The sequence below is a fragment of the Geotrypetes seraphini genome, chromosome 4 (assembly GCF_902459505.1).
Source record: "Geotrypetes seraphini chromosome 4, aGeoSer1.1, whole genome shotgun sequence".
Classification (NCBI taxonomy): Eukaryota; Metazoa; Chordata; class Amphibia; order Gymnophiona; family Dermophiidae; genus Geotrypetes; species Geotrypetes seraphini.
This window is the reverse complement of record NC_047087.1, coordinates 95192411-95214728: the sequence shown is the minus strand read 5'-3', so window position 1 is coordinate 95214728 and position 22318 is coordinate 95192411. Positions and strand designations below refer to the sequence as shown.

General features: G+C 44.2%; 1 protein-coding gene across 1 annotated transcript in view; it reads right to left on the bottom strand.

Annotated features, from left to right (window-relative positions):
• The window catches only part of SENP7 (SUMO specific peptidase 7), a 286873-nt gene that overhangs the window by 225282 nt on the left and 39273 nt on the right, over positions 1 to 22318 (bottom strand). The window contains exon 4 of the mRNA XM_033943657.1: positions 4786 to 4955. Coding sequence (XP_033799548.1) covers positions 4786 to 4955 — 170 coding nt within the window. The remainder of the gene's footprint in view (positions 1 to 4785; positions 4956 to 22318) is intronic.

The window sequence follows — 22318 nt, the reverse complement described above, 5'->3', positions numbered from 1 at the left end:
TCCTGTTAGAAATTGCAACTGTGTTAAACAGAGTTAGATTTACAGCCATTTCATTCCTCTGAAGAAGGTGTTGGTGAAATGGAGACACTCTGTAGCGACTTAAGATAAGTGCTGTTTTTTCTCTGTGAAGTTCACAACACGTTTAAGAACACTAGAGGTTTTTTGGCTTATGATTGAAATTGGATATGGGTCAGTGATACCGCTAAACAATTAACATTTGTAGTCCGTCCCTTTCACTGAGATCATTTTCCTCCATAAAGTACATTTATTTATATATTTGTTCATTGGGTGATTTTGATAACAAGACAATTGGAATCACAATGTTTCCCACTGTTGATGTGTACAGAAATGTAATTTTTGTGGATTCTTCCTGCCTTTTTTGTGGTTTACAAAGGATCCCAAAAGGAAGCCAGATTCTACATTGCTAAGATATAAGCAGTGGCTTTCCCCAGGGCTACCTTAATAACAGTTTATGGAATTTTCCTCCAGGAATTTATATAAATCTTTCTAAGGCCAGTTGTGTTGTTTTTAACATACCCTAAGACATCGTATACCAAAGCTTAATTATACATTGAGTAAAAACATATTTTCTCAGATTTGTTTTAAATGTACTCCTTAGTAACCTCATGGCCTGCCCCCCTAGTCTTTGAACTTTTCGAAAGACTAAACATCTACCTGTTCTATTCTATTCATGATTTTAAAAATCCAACCAATTTCAATCAAATTTGGGACATATCGTCTTGAAAAAATAAGCCTACTTGCACGCTGGTCACCTCACAAAAACAATGTCATTTTTCTATCCTGTAATCCAACTGTCACAATGTTTCCTTCAGAGCAAACTGATCAACCCTGCCACTTTCTCACTGGTGATCAGTTGAGCCCCTATCTTGCAATTTCTATAAAACATATTCTATGCTTACCTTCTTCCACCTATTTTCTGGAAACTCTTGTACTAGTCAGATAACTACTGTATAACCTTTCTCCAGATACAAATTTTTAATACAATCAGATCCTCCTGACTGAAAACCAAAAAGCAAAAAGGTGTCTGCGCATATAAGGACAATAATCACTAGGTGGTGGTGACATTGTTTAGGTGAGGTGGCTAACGTGAGTCTAGGCTTATTGCAAATTTATTCAGGATGATATATTCCAAATTGTATTTAAATTTGGCAAGTTTTGACAGAGCTATGCAGAAAACAAGTTTATACAGTTTGTTTGTTTTATTTTTAAACACAGTGTAGTAGAGCTCAATCATATTTTCCCTCAGTCACTTTTTCTGCAAGCTTAAGAGAACCTAACCTCTAATTATTTTGGTCACCCTTCTCAGAACCTTTTCTAATTATGCTACATCTTTTTTGAGATGCAATGACTAGAAATGTGCACAGTATTCAAGGTACATTTGCACCATGGAACAATAGAGAAGCTTTGGGATATTGTTTCATTTTTCATTTATTTCCTAACATTCTGGTTGCTTTTTCAGGCATCACTACACTCTGAACAGAAGACAAACATTTTGTCCACAATGACAATATGGGTCCCTTTTACAAGCTGTGGTAGCAATTCCCATTGTGGTAAATGCAATGAGGCCCATAGAAATTAAATAGGCTTTGTTGCATTTGCCACACAGGAATTGCTACAGTGGCTTTGTAAACTACTACTACTATCTACTCAGTCGTGTCTAACCCTTGGATACTCTGTAAGACAGTCCTTGCCATACTTCCCTGTTTCCACAGTTTCTTTCAATTGCTTGATGTTCATTCCCGTGTCATTCATGATGGGCCTTTGGTCTCCCCTGCTTCCTTTTACCACTGACCATTCCAAGTAGCACCTCCTTTTCTAGTGAATTCACCCTTATCACATGTCCAAAATAGGCCAATTTTTGTATGGTAATCTTGCCTTCCACACCCAATATATGGTGAGGCAAAAGCTGCACAAATCCATCTGGAACTAGAAGCCTTAGAGGCTGACTTACCCAGGAAACTATGGCTCGTTAGCACAAAAAGCACAGTTACTTACTATAAAGGTGTTATCCAGAGACAGTAGGCAGATATTCTTACATGTGGGTGATGTCATCCACGGAGCCCCAGTATGGACAGTGATAAAGTATGCTGTCACTTTAAGCTTTTAGCAAAACTTCAACACTGCCCACACCATACATGCGCGAGAACCTTCCCGTTCAATGCCAGCTCGTGAGGTTGTCAGTTCTATGCCCAAGTGAAGAAGCCAACCAGTGGAGGTGGGTGGATTGTGAGAATATCTGCCTGCTGTCTCCGGATAACACCTGTTACGGTAAGTAACTGTGCTTTATCCTTAGACAAGCTGGCAACATATCCTCACATGTGGGACTCCCAAGCTTTAGCATAGTGGATAGAGGGAGAGTTGGCATCTAAAGAAACATAAACACTTGTTGTCTCACAAAAAAATCAGATATACCATCTGAGCCAAGTGGGCAGAGGCAAGGGAAGGAAATAAATACAGACTAAGCAGAAGAACCATATCCTCAAGAAGAGGATAAAGGGAAGAATCCACGGAATACTAAAGTAATTGAGGTTGTAAATAATAGATGACCTAGGCGAGGAAGATGCCAGAAAGATTCAAAAAGAAAAGAATAAATGGGTACTGCAAATGTACATATATGGACAACCAGACCAAAAAGTGCAGGTAAACCCAGGTGTGGGTGACTCAGGAAGACACAGATGGGAGTGAAAGGGAATTCTGTCAAGCAAAATGAAAGCATGGTTCCTAGTGACTAGGAAAAAACACAGTAGTAAGGAGAGAAAAATTGTTACTGTGGATTACAGAAAGAAAAAAAAAAAAAAGTGAAGGACTGGGAGCAAAACCACATGGTAAAATTGCTCCCCTTGAGGGCTGTGAGAGACAGCTCTGGTAAGTCTTGAAAATGACCAGAGCAAATACAAGGATGGCAAGAAGAAGTAGCACTTCTGAAGAAAAAAGGGATACCAGCAGAGAAGTGTAAGAAAACCATGGTGAACAGGGAATGGAAATATGGACTATCCCCGTATAGAAGAAAAACAAGAAAGGATATGCAAAGTTACTGCAGAGGCCAGTCTCATCTTCTACTGAAAGGAGAGTAGTGAACTCAGAAACTTGAGAATCAAGTAAGAGATATATGACTTTATCCTCAAGAAAGGAAGGAATAGGAAAAAAAGAGCTGCCATAATCTGGCTGCAAATAGTTGGTAAGTACAGCGAGAAAAAATATGTGTATTAATGGAAGGAAACTGTAGAATGATCAAATGACAGTCCTATTCTGTTTCCAATGTGTGTGCCTTTTTTTTTTTTTAAATGAGAATAGAAAAAACAAACTAGACCACTGTTCTTCAACTGCCGGTCCGTGGACTGGTGCCAGTCCACAGAAAATTCCTGCTGGTCCGCACAGGGCTGGCGAGATCATGGGGAGCCTCCAACAGTGGCTTTCTCCCCTCCCAGCAGCTGTCGGTATTTGCCAGCGCAGCGATTCATGAAGGCAGCCTTGGGGATTTTGCTGAGTCGCAGCCGCCACTGATGATGCAACTTCCTCTTTCCTCAGAGGCGGCGCGACCCATCAAAGGACTCAAAGCTGCCTTAGTGAATTGCTGCGCTGGCAAGTACGGAGAGCTTCTGGGAGGGGAGAAAGCCACTGTTGAAGGCTGGGAAGCTCCTGGGCAAGGGAAAAAAAAGGGACAGCTGCTACTGGACCTGGAGGGAAGGAGAAGGAGAGATGGTGCTGGGAGGGGAGGAGGGAAAGGGAAGAGAGTGATTGCTGGACAGGAGGAGGGAAGGGAGAAGGAAAAAAGGAAGGAAACAGTTGGCAGGGAGATTAGAGGAGGGGACGGGGAGAGACAGGAATGAGAAAGTAAGAGATTGATGATGGGAAGGGGGTCAGCAGAGAAATAAGCAGAGAGGGACAAAGATGCTAGATCTGGTGTAGGAGAGATAAAAATGAAGAGAGCAGTGAAGCTGGAATGAATCATGTAAAAAGGAGAGAGGGGGCACAGGCTGGATGGAAAGGGGAGAGGGGCATAGAAAGAAGACAGATACCATATGGAAGGGGGAGAGGGCAGACAGTGGATGGAAGGGGCAGATGCTGGATCGAAGAGACAGAGAGGGCAGACGCAGGAAGGAAGAGAGTGTAAAGAAGGTGAAAGCAGAAACCAGAGACAACAAAAGGTAGAAAAAATAATTTTATTTCTATTTTGTGATTAGAATATATCAGATTTGAAATATATATCCTGCTAGAGCTGGTGTTAGACATAACTGGGGAATGCAAACATAAATATCATTTGTTGGTCTCCTAACAGCTTCTTCCTTCCTTTTTAGTCCTATATGAAACTGTCAGAGAATGTCCTGAAAACAACTGGCCCAAGTCCTATGACTAAAATGGATGTGCTCATCTTACTGAATTACAATAACTAGGGTCATCAACAGATGCCTTTATAAGCCTCCTTATAATCTTTCTTACGATTATTTTGTCACATAAGCGTGCTTTACATCAAACCTAATACATATGTGCTACACAACATACATCACCTTTTCAAATTAATTCTAATATGAGATCTGGAAAAATAAGAGGACAAACAATGATTACTATCGCCATCTCTTCTAGGTATATATGGCGACTTGCTCAATGTTTTTTATCAGACTAACTTACCAAACACCAAACATTACTACAACTACTATTTATCATTTCTATAGAGCTGAAAGACATACACAGCTCTGTATATTTAACATTCAATAGACTAGATTTGAATACCCAAAACCACTATTACCAAATTCACAAACAAACCTTTAGGCTCCTTTTTCTTCGTTAAGAAGATATCATGAGAACACTTCTTTCCCTTGTCTTGGGTTTTCTTCGTTAAGAAGATATCATGAGAACACTTCTTTCCCTTGTCTTGGGGACATTCAATCTGCTTCTTAGGAGAAGCAGCTGATATTTTCTGGGAGTACAGAGACCTGTAAAAACACCATTATACAGTTTAGCAGAACTCTTCTGGAGTCATACAAATCAATCAGGGCAATTCTATAAACAGACGACTTACCTATATCAGAGGCATAAGAACTTGCAGTCAAATGCTTATATACACTAGGTATTATTCTATAACTACAAGGGAAGCACACACTTTGGCATGGCATGGCATGGGCAGGCTATGGGTGTGTCGCCAAGCAATTAATGCAACTTATGGAAAACTATCAGTTATGAATGTTACAAAGTACATTTCAAAGGAACTACAAACAAACCCAAAAAGAGGGGAGATAAAACAATAAAGGGAAAAATCTCCCCAGCCCCCCCCCCAAAAAGAGAAGGATGAGGGAGAGAGACAGGTCAAACAACACACTATCACAATTAGGAAATATTTGTAATAAGAAGGAGCCCTCAGTAACACAGCTTGCAAAGGGGAACACCCCTAATGCACCGGCTGTCACAAGTAAATACCCAAAAGGCTAATATTCTACGGAGAAGCTAAGTACCTCCTATAGGTGCTTTTTCCTTTTTCTGCTCGTTCAGCTGATTTTGGACGCTCTTTTGTCCCCTGGATGAGTGGTAGAGACAGCTTTAACAACTTTGTATGTTTATGGTTTATTTTTTCACTTTTTCACCTTTAGCACTTGGTTTTGTGTATTGGTTTATCACAAAAAATTCACACGAAGGTAGCCCAGGGATGTTTCACAGATAATACCTATTACAAATATTTCCTAATTGTGATAGTGTGTTGTTTGGGCTATCTCTCTCCCTCACCCTTCTCTTTTTTATTTTTTTTTTTTGGGGGGGGAGATTTTTCCCTTTATTAACATAGTACATTTCAGCATGCCAACTTATGCCAGCCACTGACCTGGCGAAAAATGGGCATGCCTAAACTGGGACACGCCAAAGCAACTTCACACTAGTATTCTATAATTCCTTATGCACACCACAATTAGTACTCAGCACACTCTATTCTGCACAACTGTGCACAGAATTCCCCATCTGCACAAGCTACCTGTTTTCCCATATGCCTCGCCCAGCTAATTGTAGAGGTGACATTGGACTACTACTCTCACCCTCTTGCAGATTTCAGTCCCTTATTCCACCTCAGTCCACCACTTCTCTTCCTTTGAAGTCCACTCTCTCTTTTTGTACATTTGCATCTCTGCACTGCTGTCACTTACTGACTCGCTAATAAGTCCCTCTTTTCATTACTTACCAACATTGACTCCTGGCTTTTCTTCTTTCTTGAATCCATCTCCCTCCCCCATTCTTGGTGATTTCAACATTCATGCTAACCCCCCTCTGACTCTTATGCTTCTAGCCTTAACATCCTCATTTGATCTTCAGCTGCACTCCACCACCAGAACGACCACTGCCTTGATCTTGTCTTCTCCAACTCCTCTATCACTAATTTCTCCACGGCAGTCTATCCCCTCCCTGATCATCATCTGATAACCTTCACAACCCATCACCCTCCCTCTTCAGTGCTGGCCAATCTCCTGTACAATTAGGAATCTTCAGGCCATCTAACCCAGCACTCTAAATACATAAGAATTGCCATACTGGGACAGACCAATGGACTATGAAGCCTAGTATTTTGTATCCAACAGTGGGAACCCAGATCCCAAGAACCTAGCTAGATCCCAAATAGTAAAACAGATTTTATGCTGCTTAAATCCTAGGAATAAGCAGTGGATTTCGCCAAGCCATCTCAATAATGGCCTATGGACTTCTTTTAGGAAATTATCCAAACCTTTTTTAAACCCTACTAACTGATTTCACCATATTCTCCGGCAACGATTTCCAGAGTTTAATTACAGGTTGTGTGAAGAAATATTTTCTCTGGTTTGTAGCTTCATCGCATGCCCCCTAGAACTAGTATATTTGGAAAGAGTGAACAAGTAATTCACATCTACCCTTTCCACTCCACTCAGTATTTGATAGACCTCTATCATATCGCCCTTGAGCCATCTCTTCTCAAGCTTAAGAGCCCTAGCACCTTTAGCTTCTCCTCATAGGGAAGACATCCCATCCCTTTTATCATTTTCATCACCCTTCTCTGTATCTTTTCTAATTCTGCTTTATCTTTTTTGAGATACAGCAACCAGAACTGTACATAGTATTCAAGTTGCAGCCGTACCATAGAGCAATACAAGGGCATTAAAACATTTTCATTTTGTTTTCCATTCCTTTCCCAATAATTCCTAACATTCTATTTGCTTTCTTAGCAACCACCACCACATTGAGCTGAGTTTCAAAGTATCCTCAATAGTGACTCCTAGATCTTTTTCCTGAGCAGTGACTCCTAACACAGAACCCAGCATCATGTAGCTACAGTTCGGGTTTCTCTTTCTCACATGCATCACCTTGCACTTCCTCACATTAAACGTCATCTGCCATTTTGACACCCAGTCTTCCAACCTCAACAATTTTTCATAATCCTCTTGCAATTTACCAACTTTGAACAACTTTGTGTCATCAGCAGCAAATTTAATTATCTCATTAGTTATTTCTATCTCTAGATCATTGATAAATATGGTAAAAGCAGCGGTCCCAGTACAGACCCATGGGAAACCCTACTATTTAATTAACCATGTGAAATACGCCACATCCATAAACTCAAGTGACAAATTATTCAAAACTCCAATACTCTTGACCCAAATTCTCCTGTTCCCAAACAAAGAACATAATAATTGCCGTTGCTGGGTCAGACCAATGGTCCATCATGCCCAGCAGTTCGCTCCCGCAGCGACCCTTAGGTCAAAGACCAGTGCCCTAACTAAGACTAGCCTTACCTGAGTACGTTCTGGTTCAGCTGGAATTTGTCTAACTTTGTCTTGAATCCCTGGAGGGTGTTTTCCCTTATAACAGCCTCCGGAAGAATGTTCCAGTTTTCTACCACTCTCTGGGTGAATAACTTCCTTACATTTGTACGGAATCTATCCCCTTTTAAGTTTAGAGAGTACCCTCTCGTTCTCTCTACCTCGGAGAGGATGAACAGCCTGTCTTTATCTACTAAGTCTATTCCCTTTATTATCTTGAATGTTTCGATCATGTCCCCTCTCAGTCTCTTCTAATCTCTCACTGTACGGCAACTCCTCCAGCCCCTTAATCATTTTAGTCGCTCTTCTCTGGACCCTTTCTAGTAGTACTGTGTCCTTCTTCACTTTAGTTATTAGCTTATGTTTGGCTCGACAAAAAATATGCAAAAAAGTAGACATGCTTACCAGCTTAAACAACTAAACATTTAAACATTCCTTAATTCAAAGAACCACAGTACTCACTTTGGCTCATAGACTCCGTGCTCACAGGCATTGCAACAATGGCCACCGCTGGCTCAGATTTTGAATACCAGGGCATCTGATGTCATAGAAACGCCCCCTTAAAGGCAGGCCATTCAAATCGCCCTCTCCAGAAAATACAGCTGACCTCATAGAAAACTATGCAGACCAGCCTCAAACTCCCACTGGGGCTTAAGTCCCACCTACTAATGTTAACATCAGAACTACAGCCTCGGGGGAGGCGGAGCATAATCTCACTGCTCTCCCCTGCCTCACATATTTGAACATTCTGGAGGATTACAATACATCTTTTTTCTCTATTTTTTGAAATACTGCTATACTAAATCTCAGATATGGCTTAGAGAAAGCAAAATAAGACAGATACTGCTTTTCCATCGGGGGAAAATCCAAGCGGTTGAAAGCTGATCCCCCTACACCATCTAAGATTCCTTTGCCTAAGGAATCCAACGAACTTATGGAGCAAGTTATAGAAGATCTCCAAATAATAAAAGAATTGCTGAAAGAGAATACATCAAAATTAAATGGACTGCAGAGTGAGGTTTCTAACCTGTCCCATCAAATGGCAGTGAGCAATGCTCGTGCTGAACAACTAGAACAGAGGGTTGTGGCAGTGGAGGAGGCTGCTTGTCAGAGCCATTTGGATCACAAAATTATAGCCCAGATCTCTGATGATTTGAAGGAGATGGAGAATAGAAGCAGGAGGGAAAATGTCCGGATTTTAGGAATCCCAGAGCAATTGGAAGGAAAAAAACCCTGTTGCTTTCCTCACCACTCAAGCCTGAAGTTTTATCCCTTCATTTTCTGGAGCCATTTAAAATTGAGAGGGCACACAGGGTGCCCTCTCGTATGCAGAGCAACCAGAAGGGACCTAGACAAATGCTAATTAAAGTACTGCATTTTAAACATTTAATACAGATTTTTGAGGCTGCCAAACAGTTAAAAACAGTGAAATGGAAGGACAAGAAGCTTCATTTTCTTCCAGATTTTGCCAGGCAGACAGCTTCTGTCAGAAAGCAATTTTTGAATTTTCGTGGGCAGCTTCGGGATTTAGGGGCAAGGTACGGTTTATTTTATCCTGCTGTCATGCGGGTTACATTTAACAATAGTACCACTCATTATCGGGACCCGAAGAAACTCGAGGAATTCATACAACTCCATAAACATCATATGGAAGTGTAATGGAGAGAATTGACAGTTGCTGACAGTTTGTTGTTTTTGTGGAGAATTGCATCCATGAGTGATTTTTGTGGTCCTACCAATGGGATGGAAGCTTTGCTGGGGCGGGACTCCTTTTCTAGCACCCTGATTGGAGAGTGGAGATTTTACTCTAGTTTGATCACTTCCGGGAGGTAGAACAGAGACATTGCTTGGATGGAGACTGAAGCTGTGAATTACCATGATGATTTGGGTAAGGTGATAGATGAAATGCCCCAGGAAGTGGAGGGTAAAGCAGGCAGCGTGAAATGGGTAGATATCAGCAAAGATCTGTAGTGGTATGCAAGTAATTCTCATTTTCTCCAGCTAGTGCCAGAACATCGAGATCTTGTGTTTTTTTAACAGTTTTACTTGCACAAGAATTGTTTCCCTGAAACCATTTCTTAAATTCTACACCTGCAGAAATAATACTCCTTATGTAACTGAGGCTTAAGAGAGCGGAATGTTTGTTTTAACACTCTTTCTCATGCAGCTATCATTTCTGCAGCTCTCAGGGCACAGTCTGCTACAGCAGGGAATCTGGGCTACTGCTGGATAGGTTCCTAGAGGATAAGGGGATAGAGGGGTACAGATATAACTTGAGGTAGGTTACAGAAGTGGTCAGAAACCACTTCACAGGTCGCAGACCTGATGGGCCGCCGCGGGAGCGGACCGCTGGGCGAGATGGACCTCGGTCTGACCCAGTGGAGGCAACTTCTTATGTTCTTAATGCTTTGGGACTTTGGTATAGTACTCTATACCTTTGTAGGATTGCTTTTGTTGTGGGGGTTCTATTTCCATAAATATTAAACATAAATATTTTATTTCAATGTGTTGGTTATTTTTAAGAAGATATGATGAGATTTGGGTACAGGGGTTGCAATAGGTGTTAAGGGAGTCTAGTTATAGATATGGATGATTGTGGGAGGAATTAGATGATTGTAATTTACATGTTATTGAGAACATATGAAATTTAGTTAGCTTTGTCTAAATAGTTATTATACCTGCTAATTTTCTCTGATAAAATGATATGATAAATTGGAATTGGTAGTTACCATATAATGGGGATGGTATAGTTATGAAAAGATTTAAATTAAAAGTGAGGAAGGTAGTATAAGAGTAAAGTACATTGATGCATTGTTATTTATGATATTTAATTTGTTCAATTTATCAGTTTTTTTATGTATTCCTGAATATTTCAAATGCAAATTGGGTAATTTGTGATGAAATTATAATTTGATCAATTTAAATTAAAAGAGAGATAGGGGGGATGAATGGTGTACTTTAAGTTGTGGGGTGGGGGGATAGTGGTTTTGTGTGTCTATTCAATCCATATCTGGATTTTCAGAAGGTGTTCGACAAGGTTCCGCATGAACGATTACTTCGGAAAATTGCGAGTCATAGAATTGAGAGTGAAATACTCATGTGGATTAAAAACTGACTGGAGCATAGGAAACAGAGAGTGGGGGTAAATGAACAATACTTGGACTGGAAGAGCACCACCAGTGGGGTGTTGCAGGGCTCGGTGCTTGGACCCGTGCTCTTCAACATCTTTATAAACGATCTGGACATTGGTACGAAGAGTGAGGTGATTAAATTTGCGGACGATACGAAGTTATTCAGAGAAGTGAAGACACAGGGGATTGTGAACATTTGCAACGTGACATAATCAAGCTTGAGAAATGGGCATCGACATGGCAAATGAGGTCCAAAGTGGATAAGTGTAAGTGATGCATGTCGGGAACAAAAATCTCATGCACGAATACAGGATGTCCGGGGGGAGTTCTGATCAACAAATCAATGAAGCCATCTGCACAATGTGAGGCGGCGGCAAAAAGGGCAAACAGAATGCTAAGAATGATTAAAGGGATCACGAACAGATCGGAGAGGGTCATAATGCTGCTGTAATGGGCCATGGTACGCCCTCACCTGGAATACTGTGTCCAGCAGTGGTTGCCGTATATGAAGAAGGACAAGGGTCCAGAAAAGAGCGACTAAAATGGTTAAGCGGCTGGAGAAGTTGCCGTACAGTGAGATATTGGAGAAACTGGGCCTCTTCTCCCTTGAAAAGAGGAGACTGAGAGGGGACTTGATCGAAACGTTCAAAATACTGAAGGGAATAGACTTAGTAGAGAAAGTCAGACTGTTCACCCTCTCCAAGGTAGGGAGAACGAGAGGGCACTCTCTAAAGTTGAAATGGGATAGATTCCGTATAAACGTAAGGAAATTCTTCTTCACCCAGAGAGTGGTGGAAAGCTGGAATGCTCTTCCGGAGTCTGTTATAGGGGAAAACACCCTCCAGGGTTTCAAGACAAAGTTGGACAAGTTCCTACTAAACTGGAACGTACGCAGGTGAGGCTGGACTCATTTAGAGCACTGGCCTTTGACCTGAGGGCCGCTGCGTGAGCGAACTGCTGGGCAGGATGGACCACTGGTCTGACCCAGCAGCAGCATTTTTTATGTTCTTATGAAACTTGAAAACTCAGTATAGCTTGCCAGGCTTGTGCTTCCAAACAGATTTGCTGGGGCAGCCAAGTGGTATAAATTAATATCTGATTTTTTGAATAAAAACCCTCCAAAAACTAGTCTAAAAGACATTTGGAGCATTGAGACAAAGCAGCAAATTTCTGCTACTCAATGGCCACGGATTTGGAGGATGAGATGTTCGGTGTCAGCGTCTTTGAGACAAACATTTTTTTTTGTTGTTATATAGAAGTTTTTGGACCCCTGTTAGATTACAAAAATTAGATAGTTCTAAGTCAAATAGATGCTGGCACTGTCATCTCGATATAGGGACACTGGATCATCTGCTTTTATTTTTTCCCTTGATACTTAAATTTTGGCGATCCATTTGGGGTCAAATAAATGGAATACTGGAAGTTCCATTGGCATTGATGTTCAATGTAGTGCTATTTGGTATGTTATTGAGGGCCAAGAGTCCAATAACTCCACATAATAATAGACTACTTCTCATTATGACGAGAGTTGCCATAAAGCTTATTTTGAAAAATTGAGATAGGTTAAACTATAATTTTTGGTGGGAATCCTTGTGCCAAACTTACAAATTTGAACATATGAGTGTAATACAATTGGGACATTATAAGAAATTCAAGGAGGTTCGGGACCCATTGACAAAATTTTGTAAAGATTGATTATTAGTTTTGCCCATTGATTATACGCATCCAGGAGGGATGGGGGGGTATATGTACTTAATTCATTTTTAAATTGTAATTTGTTTATTTTGGTCATTTGTATTACTCTTGATTGTTTTTATTCTGTATGAAAGGGTGGGTGGGTGGGGGGAAGGGATATGTACTTATATTCATTGATGGAATTAAGTGCTGTTTATTTTGTAAAATGTTTGATAAATTGTTGCACTTGATGTTGATTATTAAAATGAATAAAGATTTTTTTAAAAAAATCCCAAAAACTTAGGCACCTGTAATATAGGCCAGGGTTCTAAAGGCCTACATTATAGGCACCTGAATCCTTTAGAGAATCACACCTAGTAGCACCTAAGTCTTTCTCTATCTCTAAACATGCCTACTTTAGTATTAGGCTCTGATAGGCACCTATCTTTTGTAGAAACATGTCCAAGAAGATAGGTGCCTATCTCCCATTAAAATTTTTTTTTTTTTTCAATTATAATCTTGTTAAAGCTCATTACTAAAGTCAATTTACTAATTAAGGCCTAAATTCACTAACCCTCCAAACCGTGTGCGATCCATTTGCATGCCAGCCGACGAATTCACTAAAGGCCTGCAAGTAAATGGGGGCGATCGTTAACCCTACCCACGGCAAGGATCACTAACAAGCGATCCCCGCTCATGCGCACACCCTGACAGTAGTGACAGGAGAAGCAGCCTCCTGTCACTGCTGTCAAGTCTCAGCCCCGATCTCTCCTGCCTGCCCTGCTCTGCCCAGATATCTCTTGCCTGCTTCCGGATTCTCCTGCTCTCTGCCGCCGTTCCCTGCAGTACAAGCCCATAGTTCTAAAGTGGGCCTGCACTGCGGGGAACGGCAGCAGAGAGCAGGAGAGTCCGGCGAGCAGGGAAGAGAGATCGGGACAGAGCAGGGTAGGCAGGAGAGACTACACTAGCCCCACCCACCAGCCCGATACTCCCCCAGGCCCCGACCTCTCCCTTGGCACGGCAAGGTCTACCCACCCCCGGCACCAAAAAGTTGGGAGCAGGAGGGGTTCTCAGTCCCTCTTGCTTCTAGGCATCCCACCCCCTGCCCACCCCTGGTTGGCCATGGCGGTCGGGGCCGGCCCACCCACCCCGGTACCTTTAAAATAGTTGGGAGCAGAAGGGGTGCCCGGTCCCTCCTGCTCCTTGCGATAAGGCTCCCTCCATCTTCGGGAGCAGGAGGGGTGCCCAGACCCTCCTGCTCCTACACCAATCTTAGGGAGCAGGAGGAAAGTCCTCCTGCTCCTGCCGGCCTTTGCCAAATAGCGACCTTAGGCCCCTGCCCCAGCGCATCATCTGATGCACAGGGAGGGGCCTAAGGCACTGATTGACTGAGGCACCTCAGGCTTCTCCCTGGGAGGAGCCTGAGGTGCCTCAGCCAATCAGTGCCTTAGGCCTCTGCCCGTGCATCAGGTGATGCGTCGGGGCGGGGCCTATGGCCGCTATTGGGCGGCAGCCAGCCGGAGCAGCAAGAGCAGGAGGACTTTCCTCCTGCTCCCGAAGATGGAGGGAGCTTTATCGTAAGGAGCAGGAGGGACCGGGCACCCCTCCTGCTCCCAACTATTTTAAAGGGACCGGGGTGGGTAGGTGGGCCGGGCCCGATCAGGGGTGGGCTGGGGGGGGAGGCCTAGGAGCAGGAGAGACTGAGCACCCCTACTGCTCCCAACCTTTTGGTGCCGGGGGTGGAGGGGAGGGCGAGGGCTGTGCCAGTCGGGGGGGGGAGGGGGTGAGTGCTGTGCTGCATGCAGCATTTTTTTATTTATTTTTTTTTTAAATGCTGATGGAAGGGAGTTGGCATCCCTCCTGTCTTTTATCTCAGGATGGGCGCTTTTGTGTGTGGGGGCACATTTTTTTTGACAGGCCTGCCTGTCTTATTAATTTTTTTTATGGGGCAGATATTTTGCGTGTGTAACACACGCAAATATCTGTGCCATGAAAAAAAATGAATAAAAAAGATATGCATGCCTGTCAAAAAACCTGCAGACCTGAGGGTAAGCACAGTTACTTACCGTAACAGGTGTTATCCAGGGACAGCAGGCAGATATTCTTGACTGATGGGTGACGGCACCGACGGAGCCCCGGTACGGACACTTTTAGAGTGATTGCACTCTAAGAACTTGGAAAGTTCTGGATACCGCACCGCGCATGCGCGAGTGCCTTCCCGCCCGACCCCGGCGCGCGGTCCCTCAGTTAGTATAAGCCAGCTAAGAAGCCAACCCGGGGAGGTGGGTGGGACGCAAGAATATCTGCCTGCTGTCCCTGGATAACACCTGTTACGGTAAGTAACTGTGCTTTATCCCAGGACAAGCAGGCAGCTATTCTTGACTGATGGGTGACCTCCAAGCTAACAAAAAGAGGGATGGTGGGAAGGTTGGCCATTAGGAAAACAAATTTTGCAAAACAGATTGGCCGAAGTGACCATCCCGTCTGGAGAATGTATCCAGACAATAATGTGATGTAAAAGTGTGAACTGAGGACCAAGTAGCAGCTTTGCAGATTTCCTCAATAGGCGTGGAGCGGAGGAAAGCTACAGATGCTGCCATAGCTCTAACTCTATGGGCCGTGACCGAACCTTCCAGTGCCAGTCCGGATTGAGAATAGCAGAATGAAATGCACGCTGCGAGCCAATTAGATAGCGTACGTTTAGAAACAGGGCGTCCCAACTTATTAGGATCAAAAGATAAGAAAAGTTGGGGCGAAGATCTGTGGGGTTTAGTACGGTCTAAATAGTAAGCTAAAGCCCTCTTACAGTCCAAAGTATGAAGAGCCTGTTCACCAGAGTGAGTGTGAGGTCTTGGAAAGAAAACAGGCAGTACAATAGATTGGTTGAGATGGAATTCAGAGACAACCTTTGGGAGAAACTTTGGATGTGTACGCATAACCACCTTATCGTGATGAAAGACTGTAAAAGGTGGGTCAGAAACCAGTGCATGGAGCTCACTGACCCTCCTGGCAGAGGTGATAGCAATGAGGAAAAGTACCTTCCAAGTGAGAAACTTGAAAGCGGCAGTAGCTAAGGGTTCAAAAGGAGGCTTCATCAAAGCAGAGAGAACCACATTAAGATCCCAGACCACAGGAGGTGCTTTTAGAGGTGGTTTTACATTAAAAAGACCTCGCATGAATCTAGAGACTAGGGGATGAGCTGAAAGGAGTTTCCCATGGATGGGCTCATGAAATGCAGCAATAGCACTGAGATGGACTCTGATGGAGGTAGTTTTGAGACCAGAGTTAGACAAAGAAAGTAGATAGTCCAATAGGGTCTCCACTGCAAGGGACGTGGGATCATGATGATGAAGAAGACACCAGGAAGAAAAACGTGTCCACTTCTGATGGTAACATTGCAGAGTGGCTGGTTTCCTGGAAGCATCCAGAATAGAACGAACGGGCTGAGACAGAAGAGAATCCTGTGAAGTCAGCCCGAGAGATACCAAGCTGTCAGGTGCAGAGACTGGAGGTTGGGATGTAGAAGAGTCTCCTGTTGTTGCGTAAGCAGAGAAGGAAACAGTGGAAGCAGAAAAGGTTCCCTGGAACTGAGTTGAAGTAGAAGGGAGAACCAATGCTGTCTGGGCCACCGTGGGGCAATTAGAATCATGGTGGCTCCTTCCCTCTTGAGCTTGAACAATGTTCGTAACATGAGAGGCAGAGGAGGAAAGGCATACAGGAACAGATTGGACCAATCGAGGAGAAATGCATCCGCTGCCAGACGGTGAGGAGTGTATAGTCTGGAGCAGAAGAGAGGCAGCTGGTAATTTTGAGGAGCCGCGAAAAGGTCGATCTGAGGAGTGCCCCACTGAGCAAAGATGGACTGTAGAGTTAAGGGATCGAGTGTCCACTCGTGAGGTTGGAGAATTCTGCTCAGCTTGTCCGCTAAGTAATTCTGCTCTCCCTGAATGTAAATCGCTTTCAGAAAGAGATGGTGATCTGTGGCCCAAGTCCAAATCTTCTGGGCTTCCTGGCACAAGAGGCGAGAGCCTGTCCCACCCTGTTTGTTGATGTAGTACATGGCCACTTGATTGTCTGTGCACAACAGAAGGACCTGAGGATAGAGAAGATGTTGGAAAGCCTTGAGGGCATAAAACATCGCTCTGAGTTCTAGGAAATTGATGTGATGTGTCATTTCCTGCACTGTCCAAAAACCTTGAGTTTGGAATTCGTTCAAATGAGCTCCCCAGGCATAAGGGGAGGCATCTGTGGTGATGATCAGTTGATGAGGAGGTAGATGGAATAGAAGACCTCTGGAGAGATTTGAGGATATCAACCACCATTGTAGAGACTGACGAAGAGATGATGTCACAGATATGTGCCGTGAGCAAGGATCCGTCGCTTGTGACCACTGGGTAGCAAGGGTCCACTGAGGAATGCGCAGGTGAAGACGTGCGAGGGGGGTGACATGGACTGTGGATGCCATGTGACCCAAGAGTATCATCATTTGTTTGGCAGAGATGGAACGTTGTGGAAGTACCTGCTGACACAGAGATTGGAGAGTTTGAAGACGGTTGGACGGTAGGAATGCTCTCATGAGGACTGTGTCCAGCACCGCTCCAATGAATTGAAGTCGTTGAGTGGGGAGGAGATGAGATTTGGGAAAATTGATCTCGAACCCCAGAAGCTGTAAGAACAAGATGGTTTGATTGGTGGCCAGGAGAACTGTTTGAGATGAGTTGGCCTTTATCAACCAATCGTCCAGGTAAGGAAACACCTGAAGGTGATGGGAGCGTAGGTAAGCAGCTACCACAATTAGACACTTGGTGAATACTCTTGGAGATGAGGCAAGACCGAAGGGGAGAACTTTGTACTGGTAATGACAGTTGTTGATCATGAAGCGGAGGTATTGCCTGGAGGCTAGATGGATTGGAATATGAGTGTATGCCTCTTTGAGGTCGAGGGAACATAGCCAGTCGTCTTGATTGAGAAGAGGGTAAAGAGTGGCCAGGGAGAGCATCTTGAATTTTTCCTTGACCAAACATTTGTTGAGATCTCGAAGATCTAAAATGGGTCTGAGATCTCCTGTCTTCTTTGGAACCAGAAAATAACGGGAGTAAAACCCCTGCCCCTTCTGGTCCAGAGGAACCTCTTCGATAGCGTTTAGAAGAAGAAGAGATTGAACCTCTTGAATAAGGAGAGAAGCCTGGGGAGTGTTCAAAGCAGACTCTCTTGGCAGACTTTGAGATGGAAGTGTTTGGAAGTTGAGAGAGTAGCCGTGGCGGATAATGTTGAGAACCCATTGATCGGATGTTATGTTCTCCCAACGGCTGAGATAATAAGTGAGACGGCCTCCAATTGGTAGGGGAAGTTGAACTGATGGAGGCAAAATGGCTATGTTCTGGAGAAACACGTCAAAAGGGTTGAGTAGACTTTTGAGGTGGAGGAGGTTTCACCTGTTGTTGTTGATTTTGTCTAGGTGGTTGACGTTGTTGCTGCTGGCGCTGACGCCTCGGTTGTTGGGAATGCTGAGGTAAAGGCCGAGCAGCATATCGGCGTTGGTATGCCGATTGTTGGCGAAACGGTCTAGCAGGGGGAGTCTTCTTTTTATTCTTTAAAAGAGTATCCCATCTGGTTTCATGAGCCGACAGTTTTTGTGTTGTTGAATCCATGGATTCCCCAAACAGCTCATCCCCCAGACAAGGAGCATTTGCTAGACGGTCTTGGTGGTTCACCTCTAGCTCTGAGACCCTGAGCCATGCCAACCTGCGCATAGCCACTGACATAGCCGTGGCTCTAGAAGTCAATTCGAAGGTGTCATAAATTGACCTGACAAGAAATTTCCTCAACTGAAGGAGAGAGGAAGCACAGGAATGAAAAGAAGGTTTTCTACGATCAGGAAGGAATTGTTCAAATGAAGACAACTGCTGGACCAAATGCTTTAAATAAAAAGAAAAATGAAAAGCATAGTTTCCTGATCTATTGGCCAACATGGCATTTTGATAAAGCCGTTTGCCAAATTTGTCCATAGATTTCCCTTCTCTGCCAGGAGGGACTGAAGCATACACATTAGCCCCCGCTGATTTCTTTAATGTAGACTCTACCAAAAGAGATTCATGTGGGAGCTGGGGCTTGTCAAACCCAGGAATGGGGATTACCCTGTATAGAGAGTCCAGCTTACGAGGAGCTCCTGGTACAGTCAGGGGAGTTTCAAGATTTTTATAAAACGTCTCTCGTAAAATATCATGGAGAGGAAGTTTAAGGAATTCCCTTGGAGGCTGGTCAAAATCCAGAGCATCAAGGAATGCTTTGGACTTCTTGGATTCAGCCTCCAAGGGAATTGACAGGGATTCACACATCTCCTTCAAAAAGGAGGTAAAAGAGGTGGAATCCTGTTTAGAAGGAGGGTCTGTCACCAGGTGTTCCTCTTCATCGGAAGAGCATTCTCCTTCAGATAGGAAGGGCTCTTCTGAATCTCCCCACAAATCAGGGTCTCTAACCTGAGAGCCATGGTGTCGAGACTCAGGTGTGGAGGGCTCTATGTTTCGGGTTTTATGTGTAGATTTGCCCGATCTCATAGAAACGGTACCAGGCGATGCAACCTGATGTATCGGTACCGAGGTCTGTACCGCCTGGTGCTGAGACCTAGGTTCAGGAGCTAGAACCGGCATCGATGACGATGTGGTAAGTGCCGGTACCGATAAAATGGATGCCGATAATAGAGGGCGTTCCTCTATCGGTACCGGAGGCTCCGACCGAACTGGAACTGGAAGGTTCGGGGTCAAGAGAGCAGGAAACAGCTTTTGAAGTTGATCCTTAAGCTGCACCTGCAGAACGGCGGCGATGCGCTCGTCCAAGGATGGCACCGGCACCGCTTTTTTCTTCTGCGGTGCCTTGGGTGCCGCTCGACACTCCGAAGAAGAGCCCGATGTCGAGGGACTAACTTCAATCGGAGCGGAGCGCTTCCGTGGGCGCCTCGAGGTCGGCAGGATTGGGCTCACTGCTGTAGAGACCGGAGGACGCTCCAACGGGGAAGGCTTCTTAGCCGGCTTACCTGTGGGATGCGATACCGGCGTCGAATCACGCGGTGTCGACGAAGTCGGAGCCGACTGTGGAACAGATGTCGGTGCCGGAGTTGCGGAGTCGGACATCTCGGCACCGAAAAGGATCCGCTGCTGGATTTGGCGGTTTTTGAGGGTCCTCTTTTTTAAAGTTGCACAGCGGGAGCAAGAAGATGCTCGATGGTCAGGACCAAGACACTGCAGACACCAGTTATGGGGGTCTGTCAGCGAAATTGGTCTAGCGCACCGCTGGCACTTTTTAAAACCGGGCTGAGGGGGCATGAACGGGAAAACAGCCTCTGCCAAATCGAAAGCCGAGGCTTCGATCGTGGCAACAGGCCCCGCCGGGCCGAATCGAAAAAGAGGAGAAAAAAATTATAATTTTTATTTTATTTTAAGAAAAGAAATAAAGAAAACTTTATTGTAAAAGGGGGGTTTACGCGAGCGGGAAGGCGTGAAAAAAAAATCTCTTCAACGGCCGTTGAAGTGAACGCGTCTTCTTAGCTCCGCGGAAACTAGAAAACTGAGGGACCGCGCGCCGGGGTCGGGCGGGAAGGCACTCGCGCATGCGCGGTGCGGTATCCAGAACTTTCCAAGTTCTTAGAGTGCAATCACTCTAAAAGTGTCCGTACCGGGGCTCCGTCGGTGCCGTCACCCATCAGTCAAGAATAGCTGCCTGCTTGTCCTGGGATAAACTCAGTTACCGACAGGTCTCAGCAGTCGGGTTTGCTAATAGTAAAACCCAATTAAAAATAGCCAAGCAATTGTTAGTGAATCAATCGCTTGGCTATTTTGCATGGGGTTTTGCTAATTTGCTAATTTGCATGGGAGGATCGCTACAGGCTTTAGTGAATGGGGTTGGTGGGAAATTTGGTCACAAAGGGCTCGTAAACCAATCAGTGTATGATCGGTTTGCTTAGTGAATTTGGGCATGTTAGACATCTAACTTTGGGTACCTATTTATTTAGGCGCCTAGGTGCCTCTTATAGAATTTCCCTCCTAATCTCTGATTTCACATTGCTTCTTCTATTATTTGTTATATTAAAGCTCAATGCTCATAAAAAAAAAAAAGAACTACAGCCTCGTTCTCAATAAAATCCTTATGCTGTCAATAATACTGTTTACAGTATTCTAAGTCCCTCATTTCAATGTCAGGTTCGTTTTCATCTATGGTAATCTTTAATAATGTATATTCTTTTTTAAAATCGTTCCAGTTCTTACAAATGTGTATACATATATTTCTTGCCAATCACTCATTTTACCACCTACCGTACTTAACAAATCTTGTAACAGGAGACAACCCAAAGAGAAACCTAAACAACAGGAGATCATAGAACAATGTGCCAGTCTATCCTGAAATTAAGACCCTGAGGCTCCTCTGTCCCAAGACAAAAGATCCACTCCTGTTCATGTTTTAATATCACTCTACTTCCATCACAGACACTTTCTGGAATGTGATCTATAATACAACATTTCAAGGTAGAGAGACAATGGTTCAATAGCTTATTAGAACCAATGGTTCTTCTTTCCTGTCACAGTTGATACTGTTCCTGTGCTCACCAAAACGCGTCCTGAACCGACGGGTCGTTTGCCCCACATACAGTTTCGGGCATGGGCGCACAACTATATACACCACAAAAGTAGTGCTGCATGTTGTTTGAAATTCTAGAAAAAAATCTTTCTTTAATCTGAGGATATTCTAAAAACTTTTCCAATTCCATAGTAGAATCACATGTCAAATATGTGCCACATTTCCTTTGCCCACCTTCTATTCTTAACAGATCTCTTTGCTCAGTATCCACCGGGCATAAAATTTCTTAAAATTACAGTTCCTACTGAACGCAAATCGCAACTGCTTCCCCTGGAAAACCTGATAGCGCTGTAGAATCCTCCAATGCTCTTTAATGATTGAAACCACTTGTCCTATCCCACTTGCATATCTTAAAACACAAGTAGGAATCCATGGGCACTTTGTTCTTCTCTAAGAATAACAGATCTCAATTACAAAATTTCACTCTGGGGGTCACGTGATGCAGCTTACCTAGAGGACGTCTGTATGGAGAGCTCCCGCCCTGTCCCCTCTAAATTCGGCGATTACTACCTGCATTCCGGTTTTTCCCCTGGGGCTTTTCTGCTGACTTGCTAGGGATAGGCTGCCGCTACCCCCCGGGTGCTTTGGAGAGCGATTTGAGCACCGGGTATGCCTATAAAATCGGCTCGGGGTTCCCGGGAAAAATCTATGTCAACCCCCTCCAAGATGGCGGCGGATCAGGCCACTTTCACGATCCCGGCCGGGAACTGGATTACCGATATTACAAAATCTGTGTCGGCTGCTTTGACGGACAGATTAAACAAAATACAGTCAGCGGTTGATGAAATGCATGAAAAATTTGACTCACACACTCGGCGGCTGAACGATGTGGAGCAGCGCGTGTCTGATCAGGAAGACACATGCACAAGTATGGCGGCGCAGATGGCGGCACTGCAGCATCAGAACCGGGAGTTAACTGCACAGTTGGATGATCAGGAAAACCGCAGCCGATGGAATAACTTGCGGCTGATCGGGATTCCGGAATCGGTCACGGATGCGAAGCTCTATGAGATTTTCAGTAAGTGGCTGCCTACCGCTCTGGGTCTTGAGGAGAACACCATGCAATTTGCCTGCGAGCGGGCTCACCGTGTA